This window comes from Penicillium soppii, assembly GCF_028829465.1.
Source record: "Penicillium soppii strain IBT 18220 chromosome Unknown utg000005l, whole genome shotgun sequence".
In the NCBI taxonomy this organism is placed as follows: Eukaryota; Fungi; Ascomycota; class Eurotiomycetes; order Eurotiales; family Aspergillaceae; genus Penicillium; species Penicillium soppii.
In genome coordinates this window covers 3504440-3529375 of record NW_026643235.1, presented here as the reverse complement: position 1 = coordinate 3529375, position 24936 = coordinate 3504440, and the positions used below count along the sequence as shown (strand labels likewise).

General features: G+C 49.1%; 12 protein-coding genes across 12 annotated transcripts; 7 read left to right on the top strand and 5 right to left on the bottom strand.

Annotated features, from left to right (window-relative positions):
* Positions 1–512: 512 nt before the first annotated feature.
* Positions 513–1308, top strand: N7529_006790 (uncharacterized protein; the record flags this gene model as incomplete). The annotated part of the gene is made up of 4 exons (XM_057242317.1): positions 513–612; positions 663–724; positions 781–1071; positions 1120–1308. The coding sequence occupies 4 exons, from the start codon at positions 513–515 to the stop codon at positions 1306–1308; spliced, it is 642 nt and encodes a 213-aa protein (XP_057097676.1).
* Positions 1309–1704: 396 nt separating this feature from the next.
* On the bottom strand, positions 1705–3038 carry N7529_006789 (DUF3500 domain-containing protein; the record flags this gene model as incomplete). The annotated part of the gene is made up of 2 exons (XM_057242316.1): positions 1705–2780; positions 2831–3038. The coding sequence occupies 2 exons, from the start codon at positions 3036–3038 to the stop codon at positions 1705–1707; spliced, it is 1284 nt and encodes a 427-aa protein (XP_057097675.1).
* Positions 3039–3711: 673 nt separating this feature from the next.
* On the top strand, positions 3712–4796 carry N7529_006788 (cupin domain-containing protein; the record flags this gene model as incomplete). The annotated part of the gene is made up of 2 exons (XM_057242315.1): positions 3712–4014; positions 4062–4796. 2 exons carry the CDS (start codon positions 3712–3714, stop codon positions 4794–4796), a joined length of 1038 nt encoding a protein of 345 aa, XP_057097674.1.
* A 311-nt stretch (positions 4797–5107) lies between these two features.
* Positions 5108–7556, top strand: N7529_006787 (Zn(II)2Cys6 transcription factor; the record flags this gene model as incomplete). The annotated part of the gene is made up of 10 exons (XM_057242314.1): positions 5108–5255; positions 5308–5371; positions 5419–6169; positions 6215–6248; positions 6298–6415; positions 6470–6490; positions 6536–6870; positions 6916–7090; positions 7140–7416; positions 7461–7556. 10 exons carry the CDS (start codon positions 5108–5110, stop codon positions 7554–7556), a joined length of 2019 nt encoding a protein of 672 aa, XP_057097673.1.
* Positions 7557–7623: 67 nt separating this feature from the next.
* On the bottom strand, positions 7624–9128 carry N7529_006786 (putative monooxygenase; the record flags this gene model as incomplete). Its single annotated transcript, XM_057242313.1, has 5 exons — positions 7624–7747; positions 7794–7897; positions 7942–8236; positions 8284–9074; positions 9126–9128. 5 exons carry the CDS (start codon positions 9126–9128, stop codon positions 7624–7626), a joined length of 1317 nt encoding a protein of 438 aa, XP_057097672.1.
* Positions 9129–10101: 973 nt separating this feature from the next.
* Positions 10102–11803, top strand: N7529_006785 (putative MFS transporter; the record flags this gene model as incomplete). The annotated part of the gene is made up of 6 exons (XM_057242312.1): positions 10102–10119; positions 10161–10259; positions 10307–10559; positions 10608–10649; positions 10697–11168; positions 11218–11803. The coding sequence occupies 6 exons, from the start codon at positions 10102–10104 to the stop codon at positions 11801–11803; spliced, it is 1470 nt and encodes a 489-aa protein (XP_057097671.1).
* Positions 11804–12311: 508 nt separating this feature from the next.
* On the top strand, positions 12312–13481 carry N7529_006784 (Glycosyl transferase family 8; the record flags this gene model as incomplete). Its single annotated transcript, XM_057242311.1, has 3 exons — positions 12312–12395; positions 12427–12546; positions 12744–13481. The coding sequence occupies 3 exons, from the start codon at positions 12312–12314 to the stop codon at positions 13479–13481; spliced, it is 942 nt and encodes a 313-aa protein (XP_057097670.1).
* A 539-nt stretch (positions 13482–14020) lies between these two features.
* N7529_006783 (uncharacterized protein) lies at positions 14021–14838 on the bottom strand (the record flags this gene model as incomplete). The annotated part of the gene is made up of 2 exons (XM_057242310.1): positions 14021–14187; positions 14238–14838. The coding sequence occupies 2 exons, from the start codon at positions 14836–14838 to the stop codon at positions 14021–14023; spliced, it is 768 nt and encodes a 255-aa protein (XP_057097669.1).
* A 1610-nt stretch (positions 14839–16448) lies between these two features.
* Positions 16449–19293, bottom strand: chsA (chitin synthase I; the record flags this gene model as incomplete). Its single annotated transcript, XM_057242309.1, has 3 exons — positions 16449–16463; positions 16518–17033; positions 17080–19293. 3 exons carry the CDS (start codon positions 19291–19293, stop codon positions 16449–16451), a joined length of 2745 nt encoding a protein of 914 aa, XP_057097668.1.
* A 1329-nt stretch (positions 19294–20622) lies between these two features.
* ltpA (tyrosine protein phosphatase LTP1) lies at positions 20623–21282 on the top strand (the record flags this gene model as incomplete). Its single annotated transcript, XM_057242308.1, has 2 exons — positions 20623–20680; positions 20729–21282. The coding sequence occupies 2 exons, from the start codon at positions 20623–20625 to the stop codon at positions 21280–21282; spliced, it is 612 nt and encodes a 203-aa protein (XP_057097667.1).
* A 374-nt stretch (positions 21283–21656) lies between these two features.
* On the bottom strand, positions 21657–22382 carry N7529_006780 (demethoxyubiquinone hydroxylase family protein; the record flags this gene model as incomplete). The annotated part of the gene is made up of 1 exon (XM_057242307.1): positions 21657–22382. One exon carries the CDS (start codon positions 22380–22382, stop codon positions 21657–21659), a length of 726 nt encoding a protein of 241 aa, XP_057097666.1.
* Positions 22383–22790: 408 nt separating this feature from the next.
* N7529_006779 (RNA polymerase-associated protein) lies at positions 22791–24699 on the top strand (the record flags this gene model as incomplete). Its single annotated transcript, XM_057242306.1, has 3 exons — positions 22791–22999; positions 23048–23933; positions 23980–24699. The coding sequence occupies 3 exons, from the start codon at positions 22791–22793 to the stop codon at positions 24697–24699; spliced, it is 1815 nt and encodes a 604-aa protein (XP_057097665.1).
* Between the last annotated feature and the right edge of the window lie 237 nt (positions 24700–24936).

The window sequence follows — 24936 nt, the reverse complement described above, 5'->3', positions numbered from 1 at the left end:
TCTATTCCGAAGGGCTGTCTTTTCGACATTGCCCTGATGATTGCAATATTAGAAGGAGTAAACGGAGTTCTTAAATACTATATAGTTACTCAAAATCCTTTAGTACATCTATGTAAATTGTAATGGGACTGAAGATGAAGCAATGCATAGATTACATGCGACATTTGATTGGCCGAATTGCAAGGATAGTCTACCGCATTGACATCTATCTGCCTTGATTTGCTCTGCGGGGAAAACGTAGTCTTTCTATTGATTGTGGTAGCACAGAGCGATTTATTGCTACCGATCGTTTTTAAGCAAATCAAAGTTATACTTTCCTACCTTGAAAGTCCTCGTGATCTTTTGCTATCGGGTTCCCGCCGATCAACCTCAGGGTTTCTACATATCCCTTCCTTCAGTCCACATCATTCCGGATTTATTCCACCCTTCCCCGTACTACAGCACTGTTCTGTGCAATCCGATGCGCAGAGCTGTCCAGGCCAAGCTATACAGACTTACATCGCCAAGCCGCGATGGACTTCCGCCTAGTGCCTCGCGGCACTGACCGCAACTACACAGGCTTCCTAACAAAGACAATAGTCTACACAGGGACGCTGGTGATATTTCTAGCCTGTGAGCAGACATCAACCACCCAAAGAATAGATCTATATTAACGATCCCAGCTCTCGGTTTAACAGTAGCTTCCATCGTCATCCCAAAATGGGTCAGCTACCACAGTGAAAAGGTACGGGCTTCTTAGCAACATAATAGCTTCAGACTACTCACTGATTTTATTTACAGCCGAACTACCACTATTCCTACGGCCTCCATCGCCGCTGCTCCTCCCTCACAGACACATGCGAGAGCTTCCCACAACGCGAAGACTGTCACGGCGAAGACCGCTACTTCTGCTCCATGTGGCGGTCCGTCGGATTCCTCATGTCCTTTGCCATCGTGCTGCAGGGCATAAGCGTGGTCACATACCTGGTTATTCTCTCTGGCGGAAAGCGGCTGCGCGAGAATGGATGGGGCGTCCTCAGTCTGATGGTTGGTCTGTCGGCGATTGTTCAGGCTGCTGGCATGTCGATCGTAGTAAGTTTTTTGCTGTGTGACTGGGAGGAATATGCTAATAATCTACAGGCATACCTATTCGACAACGAGGACCGGTTCTTCGTCGGCTGGAAACTTGATCAGTCGTGGGTCTTCTGCACTGTTAGTTGGTGTATTAGTCTCTTCTGCGCGGGCGCGGTTGTGGTGGCCGCCAAGATCTTGCCTTCTGAGGGGGGATACGAGTTGATTCCTGATCATGATGAGCTCAGGATCACTTGATACGATTTGATACACAAAAAACGAATCACACGCGAGTCACGGATTTCTTGTGTCTCTGTCTAGTCACGATAATGGTTATTACTCTTACTTTACTCATGATTCAGTCTTTAGGGTTGCAGATTGCGTTGTTTTTATACATCTATTTTATGCGCTTTGGTGTTAGGGCTGTATATTTCTTTTGCGAGTTATGAGACATATTAAATTTATTTGAGAGTGTTTATCTACAACCTCATCATCCCTTTCAAAGCTATCTATATTTTTGTAGATCGTCTTTGTGACCTTTAAACAGACCAAAATCAGTTATTGTCGAAACCCAAGATACGCAAATAAAAGTAGACGTGCTTCATGAAATTCATTTCATACAATACACCATATCCTCCGATAGGTTGGTTCGACCTACCAAATAATTTCCTTGCCATTCAATCCCTCAACAGCCGGAATCTGCGGGCGCAGCGCCTGACCATAATCACCCCCATTCGGTGTCCGAAGAAGAGTATGAATGTGGAATTTCTTCGGCTCCTCATTATTCAAAAACACCCCGGAATGGTGATCAAACTCAACAAGAATCACCGGACTCTGAATCCGATAATAGAACGGATCTTCATCCCCATACCCCCCGATCCAACAGAAGTATGTCTCATTCTCATAAGCGCGCACCTGATCGATCTTCATCGCCCGCGACTTAGCAGGCAGGTAAAGAAGGTACTGCTCGAGAATACCATACATCAGCTCCTTCTGCGCGGCATTAAACGTCGACGCAAGGATCCCCTCATACGGCACTTCCCGGTTATCCCGGTACGCGCCGCACAGATGACGCTGGTCATCTTTATTCCAGCGACCGGGCGGCATGGCGGGGTCCTTCATCTGGGCAAAGACACGCGCGGAAGCCTGCAGCTCCGCAGAAAGCGACTGCATGAGATCCAGCCCGAGCTTTTCTTCCAGTTGCATGATGCGCGTGCCAGCGTGAGGACCCGCGTCGATCTCGTTTGGCTCGGCACCGGTGAACCACGGCGAGGCGACGATCTGGCCCTTGTACAGGAAGATGTTTAGGCAGAGGTGGTGCCCGTAGAAAGACCAGCCCCAGGGTCTGGTGGTAGAGGGGCGGCCGAAGAGAACGAAGTTGTAGGAGAATTCGTTCATCACGGCGGGTGACTTGACTAGTTCGCCGAGGAAGTGGTTGATGCGCATTGCGCTGACGGCTTTGTCGTAGCCTTCTGGGGAGAGGGTGGTCTTGAGAACGTTCATGACTGCGTCGCGGATTTGCGAGGTCACTTCGTCGAGACGGATGCCCTTGTGCGCAAGTAGGAACTCTGGGTTTGACCATGTGCGCCATTGCGGGGAGTCGATATGGTAGTTTATTGCTTCTTTTTGCTTGTCGTCTAGCAGAGCTGTTACTGCTTCTGTTGCGTCGACAATCTGCTGGATTGGGACGTCTTCTTCTTGTAATGTGAATAGACCCGGGCGGACATTTCCTAGATCAATGTCAGAGGTGGTTATAAGGTGTGATGGGGGTCGAACGCACCATCGGTCGTCACGCCCTTGAATGGCTCTTGTAACAGCTCTAACCAATGCATATACAGCGCATGAAGCCATGGCGGCTGGTGTCCAGTCTTGAATGCATGCGCGTACTCATGCGCATCCTGCTGGCACATCACCTGGAAGCGCTCCAGGTTGAGGTCGGGCAGGTATTGGCGGTACTCGCCAGTAGGCTCTTCTAATGTGTTCGCCATGATAAGTTCTATAGATTGAATGAAAGAAAATCAATTGAAGAGGAGAAGAAGCGCCCCTCAAAAAGGTATTATAGCAAGCTCCAACCCCACATCGCTGAGCGGCGAGGCTTCCCCACGCTCGTGGGGATTGTGGGAAATATCTTACCCGTCGGTTTTGGCGTGGCAAGATGAATTTCTGGCCAATCCGGATGCGCCGGAAAGGCATTTATCAGTCTGAACCTCGTCAGATAATCATGGAGAAGCTGGGGATGGATTGAATTGGACAAAACGCAAAGTTTGGGGTAGTCGTCGTGCCATCAGCTCGGCTTTTGGGCGCGTCCTAGGTACCGTTTGGATCAATCTACAGCTATTCCTTGATAGGGATAGAATTAATGTATTGCAAGCTGTGGCTCGTTAAGATTTCATAAAGATCATCAACCATTAGTCTGTGGTGAGATGAACTGCGCCTCAACTACTGCGTACTCCATAAATCACCGTGTGACTGTACGCCACCTTAATATTGATAGCTTCGCATCCGAAGCTTCACCTAATTTCGAGACTCGGATCTTCCGACGGGTTCTCCGCTCGGAGGCTGCTCCCCCGCATGCCGATATCCCTCCCGTGGGACTTTAAAACTGCTGGCATCGCGGGGATCTTCTGGAAAAAACACCAACTTTTGCCATAACTACTCACAATGTCATTGACCTTCACCAACCAACCACCTGCATCGCGGGTTCCATATGCCATTCCTCAGTTGGAGGGTGAGCGCATCACAATCCCCGGTAGCAAAGGTGTCTTCCGCATCCTTACCTCTGCGAAGCAAACCGGGGGTTTGATGGCTGTTTTCACAAGCGGTGCTGTCCTTTCCGATGCTCCCGGATTCCACTACCATAACCACGCCCATGATGTTTTCCTCGTCACAAAGGGTTTCCTGAAGTTATGGAATGGAGACCAATGTCGGATTTTGGGACCTGGCGACTTTGCCTATGTTCCTCCGGTATGTAATTCACCAGAAGAAAGGAAATTCAGGACTGACTCCCGCAGAAAGCTATTCACAATCCCGAAATGATCGGCCCGCATACAGAACTCCAAGGCTTGATCACCCCCGGTGATTGGGTGGACTTCTTCCGTTATGTGTCAGAGCCTTTCGATGGCGTGGTAGTCCCCGAAGGCGATGATCGTGACCTAAAGTCCATTCTTATCCCCAAGGTTATGGCCGCTAAGGAAAAGTTCGATGTTGTATTCCAGCCGCACTACGTGGCCCCGGAGGTTACCGAGTGGACTAAGGAAGACGAAAAATTGCCTGAAGGTCCGGCTGGATACTTTTTGCGTGCCAATACCGGCCCCAAATGGATGCTTGGGGGTGTGATGTCCCGCCCATTCGTCACTACCACCCAGAGCAGTGGTGTGTGTGCGATTTCCAGCATCGAGTCGTCCAAGGATTATGGCGAGACGGCGTTCTCCAAATATATGACTTTCCCCACTGTCGACCACTGCTTCTGTGTTATGGAGGGTGCGCTGCGGGTGAACTTGCAAGGTGCAGATGATGCTATCTTCCGTGAGGGCGAGACTATTGTTATTCCTGCTGGGCAAGCTTTCTCCCTTGGCTTTGAGAGCAAATATGTCAAGTTCCACTCTTTCACCGACGGAAATGGCATTGAGTCATTGATCCACGCTGCTGGCAAGCCATTCCAAGGGGCAGTGCTTCCCGATAAGGCTCCAGAATATGAGCAGTCGGAGGTGGAGTCGGCTGCCACGCGTTTGAATATTGCAATTTAAGCCGATCACCTGTATATAATTAGAACATAACGAGATATTCTTGCCACCACAACATCGTATGGAGACATGGCTTAAGTGGTTGAAAATGCCTCACTCTCCGCAATCTCATTTCCAAACAAAAATCGAATATTGACCCCGCATGATCGATTGGTCCCCGGATTTAGTCCTACGTAGTCTGCGGCCGCCCGTCACGTGGAGTCAAGGGTGTTCGGAATTTCCGGCCTCACTCAATCATCATCTGTACTCCACTGTAGGCGCAACGCTCAACATCGATATATATTACCCGGAAACCATTGGAGAATGTCTGCATGATGCAGAACCTCCGGTCTCCTGTTAATTCTGCAGCCGACGAGCCATCGGCCAAACGCCCGAAACGCCCGCGCGCCGCACAAGCTTGCGACCGATGTCGGCTGAAGAAGTATAAGTGCGACGAGCAATACCCATGCCTGCATTGTAAAAGTGAGTATGCAGAATTACCTGAAAAGATACTTATTTTCTGACTATTATATAGAAAATGATTTGGCTTGCGTGTATCAGGGAAATTATCGAGAACGTGAAAGCAGCCGGTCTGCAAAGTAAGTCAACCACTCGGGCCGATCACGGTGCACGCTAACATCCATAGCTATGTCACCGACCTCGAGAGAAAGGTCGAAGAATTGACCTCCAGGCTTCGCGCTTCGGAATCAGTAACAGGCACATCTCCACATGTTGTTCCAGCAGCAGCAGCTGAAACAACACCATGCTCTATGCCCAATGCTTCCACACCAAAGGAGATTATCAAGCTGTCTGAGACACGTGCCGAATCAGCAGAAAGCGCCGAGAACGAGATTAATGAGTTCAATCATCACACAAATGGTGTTGAATTCCATGGAAGTACTTCATCTGCTGCACTTATCGGCCATTTGAAAAAAGCCCGCGAACCCAAAGGCCAGGAAGAGCTCCAGGCTCGTCCAGCAGATTACTCACTTATCTCTACACTCCATAATCCGAGCTTTTCGCCGTCATATACCGCCGGACCGGGTCAGATGCTTTCAATCGAACAGCAAAACTATTACTTCGACCAAGCGCATATCTTCATGAACGGATATTTCGAGAATATCCATTTCATCCATCCGTTCATTGACAAAGAGGATTTCCTGGTGCGCGCCAACGACCTCTGGTTTAACCGGTCACGCACACCAGAGCCAAGTTTCGTCGCGCTGTATCTGAGTATCTTGTCCGTTGGATCTTTGGTACGCGTGTGGGACGAAGGAACATTGGCTGGGCTAGGTCGCTTTGAATGGAGCCGAAAGCTTTTTGCTGAAGCGCAGGTTTATCTAAACCATTTGAAGTTTTCCAATGACCTTGAAACAGTGCAATGTCTCTATGTCATGGTGTGTATAGATTTTCCGAGGTGTGACCACTGCTAACTGTACTAGGCCAAAGTTTGTCAAAATGAACTTAACCCTAATTGTGCGTTGGTCCTTCAGAGTTAACTTTGATCACAAATCTAACAGAATAGTGTCCTATATGTACCTTGGCTTAGCAGTGCGCACGTGCCTTTCTGCTGGCTTTAACCGAGAGGTTCCCTCCCCGGGGGAGAATGGGCAGCGCGCGGGCTGGATTTCAAAGACCTGGTGGTAAGTCTCATAGTCCTCGCAATGCTGTGCATCTCTAATGTGGTTATGGTACAGGGGTTTGTTCTCCTTGGAAATGTAAGCGTTTTGATTCGAATTTTTGAGCCTGTACTGACAAATCAGTGAGATGAGTTTCTCGGTTGGACGGCCAGATACTCTCGGAATGGATGAATACCATAACAGGAGGATTCCACCACGCGACGATTCCGAATTTGCCATCATCCCGTGGATGATTGACTTTGCTCAGATCATCCGACGAGTATCCGTCCAGATTTATCATTCTCGCATCTCATTACAGGAAAAGTTGCAGCTTGCTTTGCAGATCGAGATGGAGATGGACCGTTGGTTAGCCAGGTTGCCAGAGAAAATCAAGCCTGACATCGGTGGCTACAGGCTGTCCCGCAGTGCCTTGCGTGATCCAAAATGGGCGAGGAGACAACGGCTTGTATTAGGAATTCGTGAGTTCCCTTTTGAAGTTTCAAGATATTATCCTGACCTATCAGGATACTATAATGTCAAGATGCTGCTCTTCCGGCCTTTCTTGAGCCACTTTACACGCAAGCTGCGACACCCTCCAACTGAATTGGATGAGACCATCGACAAGTGTTTGGACTCGGCTATGAAGACTCTTCAAGTCGTGCATGATATCTACCGGGTTCACACTTTCTTCCGCTGCTGGTATGTTACCAATCAGGCATAGAATTGGTGATTATTGCTGATCTTGTAGGTGGTACAACACAACATACGTAATGTTCGCTACATCCACGCTCCTTCTTCCAATGTCTAAGCTAGGCATGTGTCCTGAAACAATGCCCCTACTACGGTCAGTAGAGATGGGCGTGGAAATCCTGGAAGCCATGGATGAGTCCGTGGTAGCCCGAAAATCAGTTGAAATCATCCGGCAGTACCTCAGGGATTTCCGCGCCACTGGCGCTCAGCAGACGCGTGGGGAAGAAGAAACACCAACTGTAGAGACAGCACCCGGACAAGGATTCGAAGTACCGGTATGTAATCTCTACCATTCTACGAACCTGACTGACATAAATAGGAATGGGCCTACGGCTTTGGCTTCCCAGATTACTCTTTCGACGGAATTGCTCGACTCTTCGACGATGTTGGTGGGCTTCCAATGTTGGATGAGTAGTCTATGCATCTAGATTGATGTTTTGTATATATGTATTGATATCACACTATTTAATTGGATATAAGAATTACAAAATCTGACAGCCCCATGATTCGGACTTCGAAAACAGCTCTGGGTTTTGCGTAACCGCAGTCTCGACTTCCTTGATTGCATCGTATCCATACAGCCAAGGCTGTACCTCGGGACATGTCCTATTGATGTTAGTTGCTTCATACAGATTTAAATAGATCAACTCACCATCGACTGGGGAACGCGCCCTTGATCTCTTTTCCGAGTTGAGAGAGGAAGACCTGGTCACGTTTCTCTTGCTCTTCGCCGTTATGCATGTGGAAGTCGTGCCGCTATATTGTTAACGAAGTCTCTCAGCAATAAGATAAAAACATACCTGCTTGAAGGTCTCCCGAACAATTGCTTCTCCTCTGGACTTGCGCATACTCTCATACAATCGGAGAATGCGAGGTAGCTGTGTTTTGTCGGTCATATGCCCCAGGAGCAGCCCCAACACGGCGCCATCCTCGAGAGACGAGTTGGCACCTTGAGCCAGGTATGGAAGCATTGGGTGGCAAGCGTCTCCAATGAATACAAGATTCGAAGTATCGTTGACCCAGCGCTCCATTTCACCATGATGCATCAACTTCCACTTGTCTACGGTGGTCACATAGTTTAGAAACCGGTTCAAGCTGACCAGTTAGCAAATTTCCAAACCACTCAAAGCCGAGACACTCACATCGGATCCCACCCAACAAAGAGCTCACGCATCTCCTCAACAGACCCAGCCTGCCTTGAAACTCCTGCGGGCAGATTATCTGGCACCAAGAGAACGATATTGAACATCTTTCCACCGCGAAGCGAATAAGCAACCGCATGAGCACCAGGACCTGCCCAGAAATGCACCTCGGGATTCTCGACCAGCGCCCTGAGATCAGGATCGGAGATTTGATCTGTGCTCAGCACAATACGATAGGCCAAGTCACCAGTAGGAATGGGCTCATCCTTCTTCCCCACAAAAGCCTCTCGACACCGAGACCACAACCCATCAGCGGCGATGATCAGATCACCCGTGTACTTTTTTCCAGCAAGAGTGTGCACGGTGGTGGCATCAAAATCAACGCGATCGACCTTCTGGCTCATATGGAATGTCACGCCGAGGTCTTGAGCCCGAGCAAAAAGCGCCTGCTGGAGATCTACGCGGTGCAAATCAACAAAGGGCGCATTGTACTTGGCGCGAATATTCTTGTCGAAGTTTTCCTCGTGTGCCAGAACTTCGCCCGAGTACCGGTGCACCGTGAGCTTGGTCGGCTCTGCAGCTGCGTCCCACAGTGACTGAGGAAGTTTCCAGTACTTGAGTAGCAGGGATGCGTTTGGGGTGATTTGAAGACCAGCGCCGACCTCGGCAAGCTCCTTCGCCTGCTCGATGACTTCAACGGAGTGTCCTGATAGCGCGGCGGAGACGGCAGTAGCTATGCCACTGAGGCCAGCGCCGACAATCACAATGCGGAGACGAGCTTGTTCGGGAACCTACGGTTGTTAGTTGGGTGTACAGCGGGGGCTGGTGCTGGTGCTGCATACCATATTCACAAGTGCAATTTCTTTCGTTTTATTATCGACCAGCACTTTCTAAAGAAGTCTTAATAAACGGACTCTGCGAAATGGCCAATTTAATCCCCGCAGACGCGCTACTCGCGCCCCGGGAAGACCGAGGAAGAGAATATCCCCACGACTCGGGAAACCCGGTCCCACCGGGTTTTCCATGAAACCGATGGCTAAAATCACCAATAGCTAACAATCACCAAAGCGCAATGTGGAGCCTGGGAATTCCCACGTGAACATGGTGGATCTCGTTTTTTATGATTTTCTGGGGTGCACATCGCGGGGATATATCCCGGATTTGTATCTGGGGAAGCGGGACACTATGCATTTGGTTAAGATCAACTGAGAGCACCCTAGCCTCAATATATTGAGGGTTTCCCGCCCTGTCGATGTACTCAATAATTCATTTGCACATAACATGGACGCATCAGTCCTATGGACCATTGGCTTGGTTGTGGTTTACGGCGATGACAAACGACACGGATTTCAAAAGCATGAAAGACAAATGACATTGCCACTTTCAAGTGCCGAAGATAATTAATCACAGAGGAAAAAACAAAGGTTCACCCAATCATGCGCCCCTTATATCGCTTAAGAAGAACATTATCAATGTGGTCCCGACCCGCATCCGAGCGACCTCCACCTTCCACGGACTACCCGAGAAGCCTAGGGCGTTGATCCAGACACGCCAAAACCACGCTACCGAAGTACCGACGACCCAAGACAGAAAGGGCGTTAATCTTAGCCTATCTGCGTGCGTATGTACTTCAATCCTGCGGGGAACCCCCGTGTTGGAATTCCCATGATGACTCGCTCATTGTCAAAGCTCTCAATTCCCGGCCGGGGGAAAGAGTGCTATATGTACCTCCCTTTTCCCTCTTGATCTCCTGATGTTTTAGCGCCAGCAATACTTTACCCGTCGGCCCCACACTATCTTCCCATACTAGCTGCAAGGATGTCGATAGATCCTAGGGTACGTGTGCATGCCCATTCATACAATTGTGGTACCATGAGGCAACCCGGCTAACAATTCGGCAGCTCTTCCCTAAGCGGGTGACCTATAGTGCTCTGCTTACTGTCAATCTATATGTTTTCATGGGCAACATGTACTCGGTGAGTAGGCCTTACCCCTGATACCGTGACGTTGCTAATATGTTTAGTCTGGCCTTGCCGTCGGCTTCGAGGCATTGGCTGCTGACTTGCACATGCCTTTTGCTACCCTGGCAGAGTTGGTTAGTTACTCCGTGTTAGCAATGGGGTTATCCAACTTGATTTGGATGCCCCTAGCTCTGACCTTTGGAAAGCGCCCCATTGTGGTGATTTCCATGGCGATGTTTTTGGGCGGAATAATCTGGAGCGCAGTTGCGAAGGATTACAACAGCCTACTTGCATCACGAGTGTTTGCTAGTTTTGGTGTGTTGCCTTCTCATAATGGCTGGTAATTTGCTAACAAGTTCACAGGATACGGCGCAATCGAGTCTCTTGGGCCAAGCATTCTTGCCGGTATGTATACATGCCCTAATTCAATACACCCAAACTAATTGATTTAGACCTATTCTACGAGCGCAACTACTCTAGCGCAATGGCAGTCTACGCCGCCTTCCTCTCTGGCGGTTCTCAAATCGGCCCTGTCATTGCAGGCTATTTGATCCAAGCCAAAGGATGGAGATGGTTTTTCATCCTCTGCGCCATCATTGCCGCTGTGAACCTTGTCACCACAATCTTCCTCCTTCCCGAAACCCTATATGAAGTCGAGCCTGAACTCGAAATCGTCAACGACATCGAGAAAGATGTCGCCAGCCACGTTGAGACCGTCACACGTAGCGAGACTCGCACCGAGGCGCGTGCCAAGATGGATTATGCGACCTACTGGAAGGATCTTTGGTCATTCAAAATTTCCAAGGAAGCGCAGGAAAAGGGGATCTTCAGGCACTTTGCCTATCAATTTGTTCTCCCATTCCCGCTTCTCTTGGTTCCTGGGGTCCTGATTGCCTCTGCTATGTATGGCGTTATTCTTGGAGCGTGAGTACTCTATATTCTCCTAACCTGAGATTCAAAGCTAATAGCACAGTGTTGTTATTATCTCCACCATCGCACCCGACGTGTTTGCTCCGCCTCCCTACCTCTTCTCATCTGCCGACCTCGGCCTCTTCACATTCAGCAGCTTCATCGGCATTGTGGTCGCTTGGCCAATTGCCGGTCCATTGACCGATCGCTTATCCCGCTGGCTGCGTATACGCAATGATGGTGTTCACAAACCCGAGCACCGTCTTCCCGCCCTCGTCCTCCCATTCCTGATTTGCCCCGTGGGTCTGATTGTTTTCGGATACACCGTGGCCAGGCAACAGCATTACGTTCGTCCTGCCGTTGGCGCAGCAATTTGCGCCGCGGGACTCACACTCGTGCCTTCTGTCATGCTGTCCTACGTTGTGGATGCATACCCGCGCACGAGTGGTGAGGCACTGGTGCTGGTCAACGCATCCAAGAATGTGGTTGCCTTTGGTCTTGCCAAGGGGGCTTATGCCTGGATGACAATGGAAGGCATTGACAAGATGTTCTACGAGTTTGCAGGTATTGAGTGGGCTGTTTTGTTCCTAGCTCTGCCGCTGTACATATTCGGGCCCTGGATTCGGCGCCGGACTGAGAGGTGGTTCTAAATTATTCATATATGATCGTAAATTTATATATTTTGTGATGTTGCCGACTTTTTGTAACAAGAGAACAACATAACTATAGCTAAAATTCTAACATTTAGCTTTTCTTTCGTAATAATGTTCTTCCCTAATAATAAGGCCATAAAACATCCTTATCTGACCGTGGTTGATGTTAGCTATTACCTATTAGATTTATAGGAGTAGTTAGGGCGCTCCGGAGGCCCTGGACTTTTCATCATACTGTAGACCCACAAGTAAAACATAAATCTGGATTCGATGGCAGTCCACTCTTTAGAATTTCAAATCTTAGCTCACATCGCAGTTAGTGAGACAGCCAAGAAAACTTAGACAGATATGGAAATAATGATCAAGTATTGATTCATGCTGTCTCGCTTTTTGCCGTGTTGGTGGATTCTGCCTCTCTTCGACATATTTCTTCCCGTCTCTTCAAATCCCTGCAGAGGTCTATCCATGCATTGTTCTATCCTAGACCCGCATGATCTTTCCGGCAATGCGGAAAACCATAGCGACATGCACGGTAGCCTCATATGTTCTGCTGCTCGGTCTCAACCAGCTAATGAGCCAGTACACTGCAGTCAGGTTGGCACATCCAATCATTACTACAGTGGGAAACCTATCGCAAGAAGCATTTGGCGGGGCTGAAGGCTTATTGGACAACCGAAGGGCGTGAGCCTCGGTTTGCCTACGTTCAATATGCGACCGATTTCGACTATTTGTGTAATGCGGTAGGCATCTCGACACAGAATCTAGATTCCCAGCTAAGAATCGCTAGATGATGAACTTTGCGCGCCTCGACCGTTTTGCAACACATTTCGACCAAGGGTTGATCTACCCAAAAGACTGGGCAGAGATTAGTCCTAATAGGGCTTTTAGCACGGCACATATACCATTTATGCTTAAGAGCTAATGAAAGACAATACAGGCCGGCACAAGCCGCGAGAAGCTCGCCCTCACCAACGTTCGGAAGCAATATCCGCACCTTAAGCTGCGAGCGGTGGAGGTGATATCGACTTCAACGGGCGACCCGACATGGCACAAAAGTCTGACCAAGTTCCAAGCGTTCGCCCTTACCGAATACACGCGCGTGCTGATATTTGACTCTGATTCTATGGTGCTTAATAACATGGACCACTATTTTCTCTCACCTCCCGCCCCTGTGGCGGTTCCACGGGCCTATTGGCTTAACGGCAAGGATGAGAACATCAAAGACCATATTCTCGGATCGCATGTCATGCTCATCGAGCCGAACGAGGGAAACTACCATCGTATCATAAATGAGGCGAAATTGTCAGGGGACTTCGACATGGAGGTGTTAAATAATCTGTTTCGCGACTCGGCGATGGTCCTGCCTCATCGCCGGATTGCGTTGTTGACAGGCGAACTTCGTGGCCAGAATCACGATCGATACATGTCAGAGGATAATGACGAGGAGTGGAATGCTATGGCGGAGGTTTCGCGGGCGTTTCTTGTCCATTTCAGTGACTGGCCTCTGCCGAAGCCGTGGTTACCGCACTCAAAAGTGCAGTGGGAAGCTGCACTACCAGCTTGTCGCGATGATGATGTGAAGATGATTAATAGGCCAAGATGTGCGAATAGGGTTATGTGGGCCAGTTCTATAAGGATTATTATCATGATCAAAAGGAGATATGCCTCCCGCTGACGGAGGCCTGAGTCACCATCACGATGAACCTTGGAACATCATGTGTGCAGAGGCTCTCAGGCATCATGAACATTGCTATATACCACAGCGTCTCTCCATACATTATGTGACCCTGTTACAGATAAGCCCTATAGCGCTACAAGCTGCGTTCGATTAAGGGGTTTGCCTAGCTGGGTATAATTACCGGTACGGTGTATTTAATCTATCAATCATAGGTCTTTGTGATCTGGATCGACAATACGTAGGCCTTTATCATGCTTTTCTGTTATTGACTGTTTATGCTCTATACTCCCTATTGCAATGCTATATAGAAAGATCATTCAAGGATACTTCCTACAAATAGATAATGCAGCTAGAATAATGAGGCTATTGTCTGTATTTACATAATACAAAGGGCCTGTCAGCCTTGGGCAGATGAATCTTTTCATACCATATCAATTTATGTTTCATTGAAGTACAAGCGACTATGAATTTATGAAGAGATGTGTACAGCAGATTGCTCCTCCCCGATTCTCGAATTCATCCAAAACATAGCAGTATCAGGAAGCCTGGTTCTTGGAATGCACACAGACTGCAATTCCCCCAAGGACCAGCCCCATACCCAACCACGTCTGCTTCGCAATCACTTTGCGCTCAACATACCACTCGCCAAGAACGGTGAAGAGGAAGGCACTCGAGTTGATGAGCGGAACAGTCAGAGAAAGTTCTAAAAAGACATTAACACCAGACAAGTACACAAACTCCGAAAGAACTCACCGTGTTTCCCAACGAGCAAAAAGAACCAGATGCTACCGGTCAGGTTGATCACCAACGGAATCGCATACGCTGGCGTGCGAAGCAAATTGACAACCGTCCAAAAGATCGAGATGACCTTAGCACGCAACCAGGACTGCTTTGCCGCAGATCCCCGTCTCCAAGCCGGAGCTGGCAGATTGTCCTCGTCACCATCATCCCTCTCGATCGAAGAATCGTGGCTCCCACTCTGTGCAGCATCTCCATTGTCCAGCTCCGAGTCCCTACCCCCGGTCTTCGGTTTGCGATTCAGATCACTTCGACTTGTGCTCCGGTCACGCACGCCATCCTCGTACCCACCTTCACTATCCTGTCCCTCTTGGGAGAGCAATTCCTGCTCCTCGCCGGCATCCGTGAAGCGGGTTTGGGGCGAGCTTTGTGATCGTGATCTTCCGCGTTCTGTCGGTTTGTTGGCTTGCTTCTCTTGCCGTGCGTTGAAGTCTGCCGCCGCGCGTCGGATAAAAGGGGTTGTAAACCCCCATGCTACGCCGACAAGGAGGAATGAGAGCACATAGCTGAATACTGATGGCTCTGGCTCGGTAGGAATGCTCGCATCTGGGTCCATTTTGACGTTCAATGGGCCTTTGTAGCTATTGAATAATGCCGCTGTTTCGTTGCGGCTTTGCACTGACGTTGCCGGCAGTTGGCCCGTGCGATCGATAAGAGATAAGGTTTCCGTCCGCGGATCTATACAGCGGAGACCCGTGGACTATAACATCTTTATTTTGTTGATAACTCAATAATACGCGGAAAGGAGAACATTGTATACTGTATTCTGTTTGAATGATGTACTCAATAAGACACCAAATTCAATTTGAAATCCCTTCCAACACCCGCGGATAGACACATTGCCCTCAGTAGTCAAATGCGAGCCTCCGATCAAGCTTGCCCGGCCCTCCCAGAGGGTGTCGCCAAGTCCAATGGATGCATAACATCATCAAGACTGAATCATCACAGAGCAAAAGAGAGCCCGCCACCCACCAACTTCCCCAGAGCCCACCACCAGAGTCCACATCACCAGAAGAACAGACCCCTTTGTCCGTAGCTTAAGCAAACGCCGAGGCTTGAGAAGACGTTGCCCACTGTGTCCGAGAAAAGAGTTCTGGCTGTGCTTCTTCCTCTGGCGCGCCCAAAGCAAGCTTCTTAGGCCTGTTGCGGCGTACCCCCTCGCTCTCTCACCAGCACCATTCCTCCTCTTGTATCCCCTATCTTGTACCGTGGCGACCCTGTGGCCGCTGCCAAATTCCGTTCGTCATCCTCCATCGGTCCAGGTGAGTCTGGTGTCGTCTCCATAAAAGTGTTCTCCAATCGAGCTCGGCGTGAAGAGTGGAAGGGAGGGAAAGAAACGAAGATAAGAGGACTGGTGTTCTATCTTGAGGTCTGGGTTCCTATCTAGGAAGGCACTTGATGTTCATGTAGCTATCTCATTACTACCTCAATATTCCCATCTTCGCAAAGTTCCACCTCTACATTTTCCAACAGTCTTTTGCTATCTACGTAATGAATGCTGTCAATCAAATTATCCATCATATCATGCCTGACCAAAGTTGCGCCCTCCTACGTCTGAAATATATTCCTCCAATCATGATTTTCCGCGTTAACTAGATATATATGTTTTCCACCAGTTTTCGATCCATAATCATGATCACGGAATCGCAGTACGTCTATATGCTTGAAATTATGTTATGACACCATGCAGTATACTTTATATGAAATGTCTACCTAGGTAGACTGGAAGGATCACTAAGATGAACCGAAGTTTTGCAACACATGATTCATTCATTTATAGACCAACACCTATCCCAGTAAAACAACGCCATTCAGGACGGAATAATCAGACACACCGTATCTACAGATAAAGTACAAGATTCCTCGCCAAGATAAGAAAAACCCAAAAACCCAAGTAGACACATGCAAATGCAATGCAAGCACCTGCAACGGCAAGTCCAGGATAGAGGGATACCAAAAAGCGACAAAAGCAAATAAATCACGATATCATCATTTCGCATGTCACGAAGGACGAAAATCATATGGCGGAAGTCGTCACGCATATTACATTGACCCATTTCATTTTCTTTCCAATATACCAGACCGGGCCCGCCGTGGTAGTCATGACGTATATGAAAATATCGCATTGCATTGGAAGCACAATCATCAGTTGGAAAGATCGCTAAATCAAACGCCGCGAAACTAAGACATATTTAGTGGATGAATAAAATCAAGATTGAAGAGGAAAGAACTTACCATCCGAACAACCAAGTACCACATCGCACCGATGAACTTGAAGCCAGATAGACCAGCAACACTCCAAAGAACGACCTTCATGTAGATCAAGGAGCGCTTGCTCTGCGTGGAGTCTTCGCTATCGCTGGTCGAGGTTGTGTCGTCGAAAGTTTCGAGACCGGCAGCGCTCAGGACCACGGCACCCAGAGCGAAGTTACAGAAGACCCAGGCGAGCACGACAGCACTACGGAATCCCTTGTAGTAGTCTGCTTGCTTTTCTTCCTCGGAGATAATCTGGACCTCCTTCGGGGGCTTCATGGAGAACTTGGCGAGCTCGGCTTCGTACTGGGCATTAAGGTCACCATCGTCTTGGGGGATGTTAACGTCGACCTTGCCACCGGGCTTGAGGTGGGCAGAGGGTAGTTTCTCGGGCTTGTCATCTCCTTTGGTACCCCAGGTGATATCGTGGGTGTTACAGAAGGCGTAGATATTGAGGACGTTGATGTAGGTTGGCGTGAGTAGGATATATTGGATGAACTAGATATGTTAGTAAAGGTAAAAAGAAATGGTAGAGTTCACATACACAGGTGAACATGTGCCATGGGTCAAGGAAAATGAATGAGGCTATGAACCACATCACATAAGTCGAGCCAAGAGACACGATGATCGAGAAAAATGTATCGTTCGTGAACAAATCGCTTGCCGTGAAGCCGCTCGTCTGCACCTCCGTTTGAATCGACTTCACCGTGACAAAGATGGCAGCGAAGGCAAGGTATATCATGATAACAATCCAGAAGTAGACCATGGTCATATAGAACTTGTTAGATCCACCAGGTCGATTACCCAGCGCCAACACGAAGCACGTAACGAGGGTCGCCAGATAGAGCCATTCGAAGACAATACCTAAAGCCTTACCAGCTGTACCGAGGAGATCATCCGATCCCAGGTATGTTGTCAAGATGTGGAAGACCAAGAAGAAGTTACCAATACCAAACCAGGCAAAGATCATGGCGACTGTCTGGTAAATGAACTCAATCATCAACATGAACTTGCGAAGGGAGCTGTGGTCACTGCGGAAAATTTGATAGAAGTGGGCAATGGCGTAAACAGCAGCGAAGAAACTACCGTTCAACCAACGACGACGCTGGAGGATGAACTCGGCCATGCGATCAGGCACATCAGTCTCACCAGTAGACGACTTAACATACTGAAGGAGCCATCTGCAATTTCTCTTTGAAACAATCTCAAAGCACAGAATGCGATCCTCGGCAAGGTACATGTTAGCCGTGAAGATACCGGCAGTGGCACCGTGCATCTTCTCACCCATGAAGTATCGTTCCAACGGGCCTTGGCCATTCTTGTCGTTTTGCAGTGCCACAAACCGGTACGCGGAGAACGCACCAGGCAACACAGTGATAAAACCGAAAGATGACTCAAGCGGCTTATCGAGAATGTTACTGAGCTTGTACTCAAAGTTTTGGCCGGCGACCAGCGGGTTCAGCAATTTTCTGCCATTCGACAACATGACCTTGATCTCACCACACGCACCACCGCACATGGGCTCGACATCGAAGGCCTTCCAGAGGTGGTAGATTGAGTCCTTGCCGGGCTTGGTACCAGCGTCAAGAAGAACACAGATATTGGGGTCTAATACACGACCGAAAGCCTGGAAGAACCATCTATGGGAGTTGATCTTTTTTTGGTTCTTTTCCTTCAGACAAAAGATCATCTGCACAGGAGGTCCAGATCTAGGCTTAAGGTGTACCTGCGTTCCCTTTACTTCCAATCCCACCTGAGTGGTGTACTCGTAAATGTGGGCGGTGACGTCCTTTCCGTTGACCTGTTGCTTGGCGATTCCATCCTGGTACACACCTAGAGCAGCCAACACAGCGCGTGTGCGAGGGTTGATCTTGGCACGACCGTCACTGATGACACAGACAACAATCTTCTTCCACGCATCCTTGCCCCAGGTTTTGCTGCTCGTGCGAGAGCACATGTGATCGATGTTCTTGAACACACCGGACATGGTTCGGGCGAAAAGGAAATCATCCTCGTTGTACATGGTCACAACGATGAACAACTCGGTATGGCGAGGCTTTGCGAAAAGCTTTTGGCGCAGGGTAAAGCGCTCCTCGAAGAAATCAGCCGGATCGCAAGTCGCGGCGGAGTAACGCATATGGGTGAATTCATCACGGCCTGGCGCTTCTGCATGCGGAATTTGGCTAAGAAGTCTCGGGGCAATAGGGCAATCAAGTACCAAATTGCCGTTGAAGAGCTGAACTTCTTTCACAGTCTTCCACCGGCGAAGAGGTTGCGGACTAGGCGTTGGACGCATATCCTCATCAATGTCGTTGTTATATGGGTCCGGTCCAAAGGGGTTATCCCCCGGCTGCAGCATGGGCTCTTCAACTTGTTCGAATGGAGTGTGTCCACCTTCTGGATACTGTCCCAGATCATAATCGTCATGTGGTGTGTGTGTTGGTTGGTAGGGCTGGGTGTAGTAGGCATCATGGTGGGCCTCTGGATCAACTGCGTATTCGTGACCAGGGTAGGGATGGTGGGCATCGTATGTATCATGGTAACCGTAGGAGTTCGAGACGTTTTCCACTGAGTAAGTAGGTTGTTCCGCCAGACGATCACTTGATGGCATGGGCAGGTGCGATTGAGGTCCGTAAGGGTTGTCTGAAAGCTGGTAGCCCCCTGGAGAAGGAGTTCGAGCACTATATCCAGAGAGCTGAGAGGGATTCAACATGGGCGCGCCATGCTCGTCCGCGAACGGGTCTGGTCGTCGTGACATTGTTAGTCTTGTTATATCCTCACTGACAGCTGGGTTTGTAGAAAATTGAATGCGCAACTTGCACGGCAATCATTGAAGTCTAGGAGGGCACTGATTTGTGAACTTTCAATGTTTCAAGCAAATGGGGAATGCGCCCGACAATGTGGAGGGAAAGAAAGACTAAGAAGACAAGAGCACTAACCGTTACCGACACGATTATAGGCCATAGCGAGCCTCGGATTGAGTTAGATTATCCCACCCAAAGTTCCTAGTAGAGGTTTTTGGAGATTGCGCCAGGAGCGCCGGGTGGAATGTTAAGCGTCCAGCGGGGAGGAATCACTAGTCCAATGGGGACCCGAACTCTCGGCGTCGTTTCAGGTATGAAAAAGGGTCGCAAGCGTAATTTGATATGCGGAGAAGGTATCGGGTTGTCACAGGATTTCGAAAGTGAGAAAGTGCAGCAATCAAAAACTGCGAAATAAATGCAGCTGCGCCGTGTGTTTGGTGTTTACGAGGCCTTCAGTCGATCCCGGCAACGATGACGGTGGAGATGGGGCGAATCAGAAGTGTCTGTGCTAGGCCCCGCAGTGCCTTGTGGATATGTCCTCACGCAATGATTTGACCAGTTGTATAGAAATGAAAGGTACAACCATTCAAAAAATTGCTCTGAAAAGGGCAGAATCTTCTTCGGAATAAAAGAGTCCAATGATAATGCAGTGTTTAGAACCAAAAATGCCTGAAACATTTGAGCCACGGGTTGATGAGAAGAGGGAGGTTCCACCGGTTGCTCTGTTACTGGGCCAACTGACTGGAACTCAGCCACTTCTCTTGGCAATTGTGGCTCATCCGTACATAGGTACAAATACCACACACCGTTCCAAGGTTAAACATCTACGCAGTTAGTTACTAGTACGTCCACAGGCTAACAATAGGCTGCACCATTATTTAATCTTACATACAAATGTTCTTTTTTTAGACTCTGAGATCACACTGTGGCTAGTTGTATATTATATATATTTCGTGCCTCTAGTAAAAGCCGTTGCCTATTCCACGAATAGATTGTAGATCTTTACCTTCAATAGCTTCCATAGCGACATATGTAGGTATAATCTTGGCGTTTGACCTGTGTATTCCTATATCACATATGCAGTCTACTGATGTTCCTGACATGTATAACATCCGTAGCATTTACGACGTAATGCAAGGGCATCTGCGGTGGGGTCTTAGGGCCTATCGATAACCCCACCCTTTCAAACTTCAAATGTTACAACCTTGGAAGTCAAACTACTGTCTTACACTACTTCCATTTTCTACATATCACCAATTAAAGGATTTCCTGATTGTGTGACAATGGCTTCTACTTCAAATGGAGGGACAAGCGTCCTATTTGTCTGCCTAGGAAACATCTGTTCGTCATATACCCTCCCTTCAATGACGTTGTAGCTAACCCCTCTAGGTCGTTCCCCGATGGCCGAAGGTGTTTTCCGTGACTTGACCTCAAACAACCCCTCCATCGGTGAGATCGACTCCGCCGGCACAGCCGCCTACCACAGCCTCGAACCGCCCGACTCCCGCACCATGTCCACTCTGCGCCGCCACAATATTACCGAATACGATCATGCCGCTCGCAAAGTGAAGCTGGAGGACTTCCTGATCTTTGACTACGTTCTGGCCATGGACAAGTCCAACCTCAGTGAACTCCTCTACTTACGCGAGTCCGTCATCGCGAATCTGCAGAGGAAGACCGATAACAAGCCAAGCTCGAAGGCTACCCGATCGCATGTGGATGCTTCAATTGGTACATACACTCCCGATACCAAGGTTGCCGACGTCCGCTTGTTTGGTGATTTCGGCAAGGACGGCAAGTTGAATGCTCGTGTTGGTGGCGGTGAGGTGGTGAAGGACCCTTACTACGGCGGTGCCAATGGGTTTGAAGAGGTATACCAGCAAGCTGTGAGATTCTCTAAGAACTTTGTGGACTACCTCAACCAAAACCCGTCTTCTGAGTAGTCAGACAAACAGCATGGCGATAAATTCGGCGGAATTTCTCTTTGATACCCCGGGAACAGGAAATATACATACAGAGTCCAGACATAGAACATAGAACATATTTTGGAACCAGTGTGTATTACAGGTAATCAGTCTACTACGGTGGTACGCAGGGATATCTAGTCCCTACCTGTTTATAAATGAAAGGGAGCTATGAATAGACCCCAGCAAAGGATTCGAAAGGCCCGAACGCTAACTGATAGAAACGCTGACATATAGAAAGAGTATACGAAGATGATCATATTCATATTCCTAACTTTTTTTAAACGGAGTGTAGTCAATAATTTACAAAGGCTTAATCGAACAAATATAGAACAGCAACGGGGTCCAATGCATCAGATCTTCTCACTGATCTTGATAGCAGTCCGGCAACCAAATCGAATTACATCAACGAGTGGATCGTAGGGCTTCGCTTCCTTAGAATCATTGGCCACGGCGTGGTCGAGATGTTCTAGTTCCTCATCGCGAATCCTCCGGAATGTGGCCAGCATCTCCTTAAGTTCATCATCCAGCTCCTCCCCCCGTCTTGCAGCATCTGCCTCCCAGGACAGAATCTCTCTTACTTGGTCATTGTAGTGGGATCCGATTTCAGTCTCGACAGCTTCGGTGCAAGCCATTGCCGCCTCGCGACCCAATGCTGCAGTGGACCAGCCCAAGAAAGTGGCTGCCACTTCCCACGCTGGGTACATTGCCGTCGGTCGAATTTGATGTTTCGCGATCAAGTGATTGAATGTTTTAAGGTGTCCTGCTTCTTGGTCGTACATGTGCTTCATCAAGGGCCGGAGGTGCGGGTAAGATCGGACGATTTGGGGTGTTTGAGCAGTATAAATCAACGTCGCAGCAAGCTCACCGGCTTGGTTGACGCGGAGAGCGCTGTCCATGAACTCTCGCTGTTCTTTACTGAGAACATATCGAGGTTTGGGCTCACCGGAGGTGGCGGTTGAAGCGTTCCGACATTGGCTGTGTTTCAATTTTGACGGGACAAGAAAGTCGAGGATAACAGGAGACGGTGTCTTGCGACAGGATGCAAGCGCACTTCGGCGCATAATAGGTAAAGCCATCGTGCACGAGTTGGTTAATGAAGCCTGGTTTGAGGAAGCTTCCGAGGTCGCTTAGGCGGTCTGGCGGCTGCCGCGCGCTTGTAGGCTTGGCATTTGAACGTCATGAATTAACGGCAAAGGCCAAGTTGCGACGACCACTTACGCGCTTTTTTACGATACAGGACCTACGCTCTCACCTGATCTTTTTGTGCAGCTCCGGTTGCTTCCAGACTAACCACTCACTTGAACGACACATTTTTGGTAACTTTTGATCGCCTCGCCCACTTCTTATATTTTCAAGACAACTCCTTGTCAGAAGGGGATAGATCAACAGAAAGCGGAATAATTATAGGGTTCTGAGGCATTTGGGACTCCTATTGATCTATAGGCTATTGTTACAGGGTATATTCTATTGTGAACATTATCATAATGGCAGACGATTTGGATGCTGAGTTGCTCGCTTTGGCGGGTGACTCTGAGGAGGAAACTTCACCAGCACCAAACTCACTGCCACACTCTCCTTCTTCCCATACCCAAGATCGGGATCACTCGCCAGAAGCTATGGGTCGCAAAGGAACCGCTAAACCGATTCCCGCTCGCCGGGCCCGCAAGCCGAAGGAGGAGTCTGAGGGTGAAATGTGAGAACCCCGCCACGCTAATGACCAAGCCTCAGGCTGACCATATAGCTCCGACGATGGCTCCCACCACTCGCTCCAGTCTGCTCCTATGTCTGAGTCTGAATCAGACTCCGAGAACTCCGAGAACGATGAGGACCGCCCCATTTTCCCATACGATAAGCTGTACTACTCAGCCCAGGACAAGAAGGAGATCATGGCCATGCCTGAGATCCAGCGTGAGGAAACCTTGTCTGAGCGTGCCCAGCAAGTCGACCGCCATAACCAGGATTTGGCTCTCCGTCGTCTGCTAGCCTCTCGTTCTCGCGAAGAAGCCCGAGCAGCCAAGAAGGCGAAGAGAAAGGCTGGATCTGCCGGCTTGGATGAAAATCAGCGCAAGAGTTCCCGCCAGAAGACAACACTTGGTGGTCGCAAGGTCGGAGAGACCTCCGCGGCTATCGATGCTTACAAGCGTCAGCGTGAGCAGAAGGGCAAGCGAGATGAGCTCCGCCGCCGAGACCCCGCACAGTCGCGCCGCCGTTCCCGCTCCTTGGGATCAAATGTGTCTGATGAAGATGCCGAAGCCGAGAGCGATCTGGAACTGGATGACCGTGTTGGCCGTTCTCCATCCATTCCTAAGGACGACCCACCAGCCGAGCTGCGGGACATCCAGCGTGCTCGTGTTGGTCGTAGCAACTTTGCCCAAGTTTGCTTCTACCCCGGCTTTGAGGATGCTATGATCAACTGCTACGCTCGTGTCAACGTTGGACCCCACCACGAAACCGGTCAACTGGAGTACCGCATGTGCCTTATCACTGGCATTGTCACAGGCAAGCCGTATGCTATGGATGCTGCCAATGGTCGCCCATTTGTCACAGATCAATATGTCAAGCTTGCCCATGGAAAAGCTATCAAAGAGTTCCCATTTATTGCTTGTTCGGACTCCCCTTTTACTGAGGTTGGTTTGTCCCATTGGGAAATTGTGATCATGCTAACGAAAGCAGGCTGAATACAGTCGCTACCGCAAGACGCTGGCCGTTGAAGATTTGAAGATGGCAACGCAGGGAAAGCTTGCCTCTAAGGTCACTGATATCAACAATCTTATTAACCATCAATTCACCCGCGAGGAGCTGAACGAAAAGCTGCGTCGCCAAGGTGCTTTCGACCAGAAGAAGAACGTTCTCAAGCGATTCGATGTTGAAAGAGATCTTGCCTTCGCCAAAGCCAACGGAAACGATGAAGAAGCAGAAAGGCTCAGGAAGGAGCTACATGAAATTCTTAACCCTAACCTCTCTTGGGGAACAAGCCTGGTCAAGAAAGAATCCGACAACAAGGGTCTCTCTGAGGCCGAGCGTGTTCATCAAATCAACATCCGTAACCAGAAGCTCAACTACGAGAATGTCCGCCGTGCTCAGATCGATGAACGAAAGGCCGCCCGCAAGGCCGCTGCCGCAGTTGCCCGCGGCGAGGCCATTCCAAACCCATTCATGCGTGTGCGAACAGTAGCTAAGACTCATCATGATGTCAATGGAACACCTCAAACCGACGGCTCCGCTGGTACTCCTGCGGAGACTCCTAAGGATACCCCCAAGCCCAATGGCAGCCAGGCAACTACCGTCAAGACAACCCCGAAGAAGCCTAAGAACGGTTTCATGATCAGCTACCGTAACACTGATGACGAGAACATTGCCGCGCTTGATATGGACATTGACATTGAAATCTAATCGCTTGGTCTGCGATTGGAAGTCCTTTGATCCCGTCAACGAATTCCCACGGATCTACCTTAGAGCGGTAGTGGGGTATAAGGTCATGACCCCACTGTGATTTTACTTCTTTTCCCTTTTACATTTTGCGTTACTTTGAGGAGTCAACGGGTGGGCATCTGTTTAAAAAATAGCATTAAGCTTTTGTATTATGATATTTGGGCAGCATGAGAAAGTTCCTAGGAGAGCAGACTGAAA